Source organism: Solea solea, chromosome 20 (genome assembly GCF_958295425.1).
Source record: "Solea solea chromosome 20, fSolSol10.1, whole genome shotgun sequence".
NCBI lineage: Eukaryota > Metazoa > Chordata > Actinopteri > Pleuronectiformes > Soleidae > Solea > Solea solea.
The window spans coordinates 9670774-9680884 of record NC_081153.1 but is presented as its reverse complement, the minus strand read 5'-3'; the positions used below and the strand labels follow the sequence as shown (position 1 = coordinate 9680884).

Genomic DNA, 10111 nt, shown 5'->3' with positions numbered 1-10111 from the left:
ATCTAATTGTATCCTGATAAAAAAGTGCAACATGCACGCTCTAAAAAAAAAATGTGGCACTTTTTAACGCAGACTGCAGATGAAACCACATGCTCGTTCATATCGTGTTGTGTCAACACATGGGTGTGATACGCGGCTCTAATATTTGCATATTTCACAGGAGCTGTATAAGTCACCTATTGTTCAGTGTTGAGGGCGGGTCTGTTTGTAAATAGCAAAACAGTTAGTCATGTTCATTGGAAAGTCATTTTCACAATCCCACTACAATCAAATTCAGCATATATAGATTAATTACCAATCTGAAGAAAAATGCTGAATGTTGTTTAGGAATGTTGCAAAGTTCGACATGTGTTTTTCTTTCAAACAAGAATCGGATTTTGAGAATTTGATTTCGAGTGTGAACACATTAACTTTTATTCTTTTTTTTTGGGTGGGGTGTAGAAATATTGACAGACAGTAAACATTAACAGCAGTGAGCAGGACGCTGTGAAACAGTAACAGCTGTTGCACCAGAACGACTCTGAAATGTTGGACTTAAAGGCATAGTCTGCAACCAGCAAAACCCAGTTAATTACAACAATCAGCAAATAAAATATCTCTCAACGATGAGCTTAGTGCTGTGGCGCAATGTTTATCAGCCTTTTCCAACAGGAAACTGAATTTCGTGTCACTTTAACCAGTCACTCCACCCACACAGACTTCATTGACAAAAACTTCTGATTGTAGTTCAGAGGTCACAGGAGTTTGTTCGTCAACTGCTGCCTCATCAGTTTGTTTTATTAAAGTAAAAACCAAAACAAAGGATTTCAAACACTCAACATTACAAAATGACTAAACTTAACTTAGTGATGGTGGCAGTGAGCTAAAATCTTTGTTTTTGTCAATGGCATCTGGTGCAGGGGAGCAAGTGGTTCACAAAGAAAACCAAATTTTATCAACTGAGCCACTGTTAAGAGACAAGCACCTCATAATGTCAGTTCAAAAAGTGTCGCGTTAAAGAGCAGACTATTTATCTTGCTTTTATTGGAGGGAAATAAGTGTCAGTTAAAACTACAATCAAACTGCAGCTCATTTATGTTGTGACAAAGTCAAAGTGGCGAGTGAATTTCGGGGCTGTTGGACAGAGATTTCAGCTTCTGTCCTTAATGGAGGCGCTTCACTCAGACATCACATCACTAACAGTACCTGAAAAAAAAAAAAAACGTTTTTCCTCCTTTGTTTTCTTTCCAGCTCCCAGGCTCTTTTCCTCATCAGGGATGTGACTGTGAACTGCTAAAAAAAAAAAAAAAAACACAAGACAACAAAAACCATCCAATGGCCTTCAATGGGTGATGTTCATTCCCAAAATACAATGCAAAGAAAATAAAAAAAAAAATAACCACTCCCCTGACAAAAATAATCCACTTGAATTTTACATAAAACCACCTCCTGAAACCTTTTTGACCTTCTCCCTCTCTGTCCCTCTGCGCCATCGCTTCCTGTCTCGCTGTGTGCGTAGTCTCTGCCGCGTCTCACTCGTACTCTGCAATCAGCACCATCATGCCGACTCCAAACAGCAGGGCCAGAATCTCTAACAGGGACTGGCCGAAACTGGAGCGGCCAGCCAGCAGCTCCGGGAGTACGCTCACTGTGGCGATGTACACAAAGCCGCCGGCGGTGAATGGCAGGATCCAGGCGGTTGCCGCGGCTCCCACGCCTTCAGCCAACAGGGAGCAAGCTGTGCCGGCTAGAGCTCCCAGGGCGGTCAGCAGCTGAAGACACATGGCCTGATGGGAAAGAGGGAGGAGACTATGACTTCAACACATTCTTTATTCTTTATTGTAATTTTTGACTCAATTATTTACATAATTGATTAAGCTGTCAATCATTTTCTTGATGAATCCATTCGTTGTTTGGTCCGTAAAATGTCATAAAATGTTGAACAATATTGATCAGTGTTTGTCAAACCTGGAAATGATGACGTTCTCAAATGTCATGTTTTGTCCACAAACCAAAATGATTCAGTTCTAATGAATTATTTTTTATCTGGAGCAAAGAAACCGGAAAATAGAAAAAAGAGAACTCATCTTAAAAATGAACAAAACACTAAAACCAATTAATCAATTATGAAAATAGTTGGCAATTAGTTCAGTAACTGATGAACAATTAAATAACTGTTGAATTGTTCATTAAATTGTTTCATAGTGGCAGCTACCTTGTGCCACCGTGATTCTGGCTGAACTGATAAATGAGTTCAAGCCCTTTTACATTTTACATTTTGTTGCGACACAAATTAAAAATTATGGCATCCTTTCTGGTATGCGAGGGCTGTCGTAGTTCCCTTTATAGGCTTTGGGGAAAAGGAGGCCAGTAGGTGTCACTAAATCTTCCGCACCTTTAATTTAATTTATTTGCTATTCATTTTCCCACCTCATTCTGTATGCACGCTCAGATGTGAAATGTCAAATTCATAATTGGTCTTTACTAAGAACTATCATTTACACTGTTATGCCTGTCAAGCCTGCGAGCGTACCCTGCACTCTGCAGTTGCACCGCCAATCCACTAGTAGGCAGTGGCAGGATTTCTACAGCCCCGGGATTTACTTTAAACGTTAGAGACTGAACTTGATGTCACAGCTGCAGACGTCACCTACCCGTCGTTTGGTGCAGCCCGACTGGACCAGGATGGCAAAGTCTCCGATCTCGTGCGGGACCTCGTGCAGTAGGATGGTGAGAGTGGTGATGGTGCCCACTGCAGGGCCGACCAGGAACGAGGCTCCGATCGCCAGGCCGTCGGTAAAATTATGTGTGAAGTCCGCGGCCAGGTTCAAATAACCCGACACCTTAATGTCTGCATGAGAACAGAGAAAAAGACACAACGATGATAATATAATAATAATCACACCACCATTCCCTTTTGTGTCCTTCATCTCTCCTCTGTCCCCATTTTTTCATTTTGAAATCCCTCCCCCCCCACCCTCTGTTGTGACTGGCTTATATTGTATTTTTGCTGTGTCATTCTTGATGGTTTCCTCCCCTTTTCTGTTTTCATAAGAAATCATTAATTACACCAAGTGTCAGAAAGATGGACATTTTTCGGGAAATAACATTTTAAGGAACGGTCGTGAACAGGATGATTTTATATAAACTCACACAAACAGCATAATTAATCAATAAATAAAAAAAAAAGCCTCAACAAGTGTGTTTGATCTTGCCGATGTAAAAGGTAACAGGAGACCCTTTAATGACGGATCAGTGAACGGTTGACTCACACAGACCAAAGAGATTCTCTACCCTCTTTCTCTGGTTACACAACATATTTATATAAACATGCATGAATCAAAGTCAATAAGGAAATAATGACACAAATTACTGTCAGCTTAATTTCTGCAACCACATCAAAGCTGCACTGATACTCAGTACAACAGCGCCACCTTCAGTGAGAGACTGCTTAATTGTACAGCTCTTTTTTTTGGCTCAAAGTCCTTTAAAGATAATCAAACAATACAGAATAAAATCATAAAGAGTGAATCTCTAATAAAAGACCTGTAACTTGTGATTATTTTCATCAAATGTTTGAAAATGTCGATCAGTGTTTCTCAAACCTGTAAATGTCTTGTTTTTGTCCACAAACCAAAGCAATTCAGTTTTAATGATTTCTTTGTTATGTGGAGCAAAGAAACCAGAAAATATGGAAGCTGAATAAAGAGAACTCATTTCCAATAACTAAAACCAATTAATCAATTACCAAAATAGCTGACTATTAGTTTAGTAATTCATTAAATAATTGTTTAATGGTTAAATTAATTGTTTCACAGTGGCAGCTGAAAAATCAGAGAGCTTGTTTTAAGTATTAAAAAAAAACACACAAAGCTTGAGTTGATCATCAAACGAGTTGCAGCCCAAGAAGACAAAATGTCAAACGAATGAAAAAACTGGCAAACTTGTTTGGCAAAATGTTGAACAGAAATAGAAAATAAAGGTTTGAAATAAAATGGCGCTAAACAAATGACAATAACGTGAGTGCAGTGGCAATTAAATTTGGATTCATTCATTTTTTCAAACATTATAAGGAGTGAAACAAAATGCGGTAAACGTGGCATTACAGGCCAGCTTATTAACAGTTGTTGAAGAGCTGCAGTGGAGTCAGCTGATCTGACTGTGAGCAAGAGGTCAGAACTGCAAATGAAAGATCATTTTTCAGTCTGAGCTGTAGATCTCGTGTGGAAACGCAGTGTTTACGGTATGTCTTTATCTAGGACACCGTCTCAAAGTGGGTCAGACAGTTTAGTGACGGCAGTCATTAACTATCATATAATAATGAGGCAAGTGGTGAAGCCAAAACGACAACGTTACAACAAGAAGAGACAACAACAAAATGACACATTTGAAACCATGACTCTGGCCAAGACCAGAATCATCCACATTCGCGTGTGTGTTGATTAACGTATAATTAGCACATTTCAGTTTAACCGGAACAAACCAGTGCATTCAGATTCCTGACAATTACCGTCCTTATGTCATTACTTACTTCACAGCACTACAGTGCTTGATACACCTGCCTCCATCAGGAAGTTCAAATGTGAAATGTTGTGACTTTAGTGTTTGAAATCAATTATTAGGATTAACATAAGTAGACAAGGCACCAGGGGACCAGTAGCTCCTTCGTCACCATGAGCTTAAAACACTGATTTTCTCTATGGACTTTGGTGCGGTGGAGCAAGCGGTATACAAAGTGACACAAACTTAGGTAAGGCAGTGAACTTATTCTTATCATACACTTAAAATGTGTAGAATGAATTGAATGACCCCTTTTGTTCAGCAGCTAAAAATCTTTGCTTAGTAGGTTGTAGCTGTTGTCCAACCCTTCTATCAATGCCTGACTCATTGCTGAGCAGCAGCTACAGTAATAATAACAATAATTAGGGATGCACCTATACAGATACCAGCATAGGGTCAAATGCGGCCCTCATGATCTAGTATTTGCATTCGCAAAACTACTCCGATACTCCTGCACCAGATACCTCTTAACGTATCTTTAAGTCTGGAAATACTTAAAGATAAGAGCCGACTGTGACCTGTAATTTGCTCAACTAAAAGTAGCTCCTTCAATCATTTGATGAAACATCTAAAGAACGAACACAGCAAAGGATTTTCCGCTCAATATCCCGTATTATTCATTTAAATCTAATAAATCTAATCTGTTCCTACACTTTTGCTCACCTTAAAATGTTGTGTTCCACTCCAAATGAGGCTTACCACATAGAAATGAAATAACATAAAAGTACTCAGTATCTGCAAGTACTCAAATTTAAGAAAATAATTTGAATCCATCCTCAGTAGAGTAGACGGGGTAAATTGCTGATTAAGTGGCGCACTTTACCTCACCACACTGCAGTTCGGGAAATGACCAGCAGAGGGCAATATTGATCTTCTGTTTCCTGTCAGACAGGTCTATACAAATAAATGTGTTGCTCACCTGTGCTCTTTATCTCCTCTTTCTTTGGGACTTTCTTGTCTTTGCCTCCTTTCTCCTCTTTCTTCTTCTTCTTCACTTCCTTGTCTTCTTCTCCATCACTGTCCTTCTCTTTGGGAGCAGCTGAAAATGTTCCACACAATTGAAGATCAAACCGACCTTAGAGATTACAGAAACTACACAGTCTAGACTCCTTTTTTTTTTTTTTAACCTGAAATCTTTTTCTGCTGCAAAACTAAACCAAAACATATATACATTTTCTGTCAACGTGTTTTGTTGTACCATGTGAGTGACTGTGAGAATGTCCTCCCTTCAGCAGACGCACAAATTTCTCTACGACAAGGAACGCGATGATTCCACCGAGAACCCACAAACCCACTGACATCATGTGACTGTGGGCAGCTCCTGTGCAGGAAGAAAACAAAAAAAAAGACTGGTTGGTAACCAACTGACACTACTGTGACACTACTACTAAAGAAAGTTACTGCACACCGTGGGAGTGGCCATGGTCATGTGACTCTTCAACTACATGTGAGTGTCCGTGATCATCTTCTCCATGATGAGAGTGAGGCTCTGTGACAGAAGAAAAAGAGATAAAAGTCAAAATGATTGTGTAATTAAAACAAAATGAGTGATTGATGCTGTGGTTTAAATACATTAGAAACATTTACATTTGTTTAAGCTGCTGTGTGCTCATTTTGTTTTATTTTGTTATTATTCTGCCTCTGCTTGGTCTTCATCAACAGTAACGAGGTAACACTGTTTATGTAACTGACAAATAACGGATGGACGTGGTTGCTACTGCTCATGCTCATTACATAGCCATGATTTAAAACCCATTCAGTTCATTGTCCATGTAACATGACAACTAGTGCTTAGCAGAAAACAAGTGTTACGTATGTAGTTACATAAACACGCACACACAACTGCACCGCTCCCTGTCTCGCCTGACCACTCACACACATCAACCCTATAAATGAGGCACACAGTCACAGACTTGTACGAACCCAGAGCGTGAGGAATGAGGTGGAGGAAGGCATCACCCAACAGTCCACCAGAGGCAAAGCTGAGCAGCACCTTGAGCAGGTTCTGGTGCTGGTCACTGTTGGACTGGACTGGGATCAGAAAGAGGATGAGGAAAGGAGCCGCGCTGATCAGCAGAGTTGCTCCGATAGCCTGCAGAAAAACAACAATTCCTATGAGAACTTTCTCACATTGTCTTTGCCATAACACACCCCCTTCCCTATCAAGCCCCACATCTTTAAGCATAATTTGTGGGGCTTTAAAAAGCTGCCAAACCACTTCCACAGCAATATTCTGGAAGAAGAGAAGGAAGAAGAAGATGATGAAAAGCAAGAAAGAAAATATTGAAAAGGACGAAAACATAAAATATTTAGAGGAAAATGACAACGAAGAGGAGAACGATGAAACATGCTATGAAGAAAACAATAGAGGAAAAAGGCGACAGGGAGCAATGATGAAAAAAAAGACAAAAGAAATGGAATGAAGGAGAATGAAAAAGACAAAGAACAAAAATGACAACAAAAAACGACACAAAGACAAAATATACCTCTCAGCGGGTACTAATAATATCGAAATAAAACAATAATCAATAATTTGCAAGATAAACGTTACAATACATCACAATATTTGTCCAACTAAAGAAAAAACATACATTCTTTTCCTCACTGTCAATTTCTTCTTCAGTAAATTAACTTCCTTTCATGTTACAATCATTCATCACACCACTCCTCAACCAGTGTGAGTGTGTGTGTGTGTGTGTGTGTCCACTGCAGTGATTAAAGCTAAAGACAACACTTTTGGTTCATACTAAGTTGACATTTTCCTCTGAGAACATGCCAGAATACTTTTCATCTCTGAAACAGTGTTGAATTTTTAAACAGATTCACCACCAGTAAACTGAATTTGATCAAAATTTTGTAAAATATAGATTTATTCTCACTTCTGACTGGCACAAAAAGGACAAAACACTGTATGTAAATATAGGTTTTCAAAGCGGTAATCCATTAATCAGACTGTTAACATACCTGTGTCCAGAGCTCCACCATGTCCCTCTTCTCTCTCTTCACTCTCTTCTCTCCATGCGAGTGCACACTCTCCTCCTTGTGCACATGGAGAACATCCTCACTATGAGCGTGTCCGTGGTCATGGCCGTGGTCATGGCCGTGTCCGTGGTCATGGTCGTGCCCGTGGTCATGGTCATGGCCGTGCCCGTGGTCATGGCCGTGGCCGTGCCCGTGGTCATGGCCGTGCCCGTGCCCGTGGTCATGGCCGTGCCCGTGCAGGTGGTCATGGCCGTGCCCGTGCCCGTGGTCATGGCCGTGCCCGTGTCCGTGGTCATGGTGCTCCTCTTCATGTGCATGGATGTTGGCCTCTGCACTCCACTTGCTCGCTCCATGGAACATCTTCACCTGAGAGCCATGTGAATGTTCGTGGTGATCATGCTCTCCGTGGTGATCGTGGCCGTGGTGATCGTGGCCGTGGTGATCGTGGGAATGGCTGTGAGCGAAGGTTGAATGTGAGGCGAACAGCAGTACTGCAGATGTGGCCAGTGTCAGTACCAGCAGACGTACACAGCCCATAGTATCCCCTTCAACAGAGAAAAGTAATGAAGGAACAATAAATTAATCGCACAGGCTTGCCGATTTTTCAAGAAAAAATATATAATTTGTGTTATGTGTTACTAACCAACTTGCCGGACTTTAATGCCACTACACATTTAAAATTAGATCATGTAGCTGTCTCAGCAGGTGCAGTCACGAGTGAATGGTAAACTGTTGATAAAGCTCGGTGAGGGTTTCTATATCTTTAGAGTGTTCAAAGAGGCCTTATGAAAATTATGATTCCACTGAGTCATAATTTAAGACATGTCTAAAAAATCCTGAATCAAAGACTGAAGAGAAACTGTTTATATTATTCACTTTATAATTCTTTGGTCGACTGTTTTTCTTTTTTCTTTAGATGTTCTCAGCCACTATTTTCTAACATGTGATGAGGAGAACCTGAACATAGGCTTAACATGCACTTTAAAATGAAATAACTCTTTCAGTTTCAATCCAATTACACCTTCTCACTTCATGTGTCTGGGTGAAGATGCCTCTGTTTTTCTGTTTATTCTGTTGGTCAAACAGAGACACATGAAGTGAGGCTGGTCACCTCAGCAGCTCCCAGGTTCTGGTTGCTTAGTAACTGCTGATGCAACAGGACTGTGACCCTGAAACACCCATGTTCCATATTCCTGATTTTAAATGATTAAAAGTACATTGAGATTTATTCGCACCATCTGTCTCATGGCTCATGTTAACTGGTGAGAAGCACACGAAAAACCAGGAGAAGATGAAAAGGTTTAAGTTTATATGTTACTGAACAATAGAATCACTTGTTAATGAATTATTGATTGCATTGTTATTGAATGGATTAGGAAAGAGACAGCCTAAGAATGTAAAATGTTTTCTGATAACTGCATTAAACTTTCTGTATCCTGCATATGACTGCTACTGACTATTACTTTCTTTATTGATAAATCCGTAATCTTCCCGATTAACGGTTTGATCTATAAAATGTCAGAAAATGAACTAAAACGAATCACTTAAAGATGTCCAAGTAATAACACGCTGAAGAATGAATGAGACGATAACTCGATAATCCCAATAGTTGCCGATTCATTTCATAAATGATTAAAAATCAATTAATTGTTGACCTGATCCTGAATTCTAACATCTAACATTTGTTTGTGTGTGAAGTTACCTGATCAGTACAATCCTGAAGCCCTTACATTGAACCACTTTCAGTCTGTGTATGTATATTATATTATGTACATCAATGTTTATGCTCAGTCACAGCAACATAAACACAGCTAAGTAGCGATTAGCCACCTGACTTTGATTTAGCTTCATCTTGTGATTTGATATGTGTTGGATGTGAGGAGAAAAGGCCTGTAATCTCTGGTCAAGAATCAACTTTTAATCCTAAATCAACACAGTAGATGCTGTTAAACCCTGACCACCGCTTCTAGAGGCTGTGGATGCATCCTGGCTGTTAGGCTAGCTGGCTGCAACACAAGCCTGCTAACGCATTGCTGTAGCTGGAACCACGTCACAAGCACAATGAAAACAAACAGACAATCTTACCGGAGTGTGGCGGGTATCGTTATCTGTGGGGCCGCAGGTTAATCTGACTGTCCAGCCTGAGATATGTCGACTAAAGTGATAAAGTCTCCCCAAACTCCGCTGATGCTATGCGTAGCTGTGAATAAGACGTGGCATTTACTCAGGGAAACTTACTTAGATGGAGATCTCGCGAGAGCGCGTGTCATTCAAAATCGCACCTTCTCCTGTGCTCCCTCGGTTTCTTAATTTAGACAAAAAAAATACACATTTGAGTTTCCACGAAATCAGACGAACATGTACATGTTAAAAAAATAAAAAAATAATAAAAAAATACCTCAACACATTATTGACTGGGAATGCAAAACTTGATTTTGTCATAAGGCAAATATCGCGAGATATCTCTGTTGGCGCTAAAGGAGAGACAGCTCAGCATATATCCTGCTGGGAAACAGGATGCGGATCAATTTGTCCCGGTATGCAAATAATAATGAATCAAAAAATAAAAATAAAATAAGAAATAATTGAA

At 40.0% G+C, this 10111-nt stretch overlaps 1 protein-coding gene across 1 annotated transcript; it reads right to left on the bottom strand.

The window, feature by feature from the left end:
* Positions 1–395: 395 nt before the first annotated feature.
* Positions 396–9765, bottom strand: slc39a7 (solute carrier family 39 member 7). Its single transcript, XM_058619736.1, has 8 exons — positions 9607–9765; positions 7504–8066; positions 6463–6631; positions 5948–6028; positions 5738–5860; positions 5459–5578; positions 2634–2830; positions 396–1766 (listed from the first exon to the last, which is right to left on the bottom strand). The coding sequence occupies exons 2-8, from the start codon at positions 8056–8058 to the stop codon at positions 1512–1514; spliced, it is 1500 nt and encodes a 499-aa protein (XP_058475719.1). The 5' UTR covers positions 8059–8066; positions 9607–9765; the 3' UTR covers positions 396–1511.
* Between the last annotated feature and the right edge of the window lie 346 nt (positions 9766–10111).

What these genes read in the sequence shown, in the direction of transcription:
- slc39a7 (XM_058619736.1), bottom strand. Translation starts at nt 8,058, where the DNA reads ATGGGCTGTGTACGTCTGCTGGTACTGACACTGGCCACATCTGCAGTA. An exon ending in TGACCATGGCCACTCCCACG is followed by an intron (nt 5,861 to 5,947) that starts GTGTGCAGTAAC and finishes CTTCCTGCACAG; the next exon opens with GAGCTGCCCACAGTCACATG. An exon ending in AGAGGAGATAAAGAGCACAG is followed by an intron (nt 2,831 to 5,458) that starts GTGAGCAACACA and finishes GTTCTCATGCAG; the next exon opens with ACATTAAGGTGTCGGGTTAT.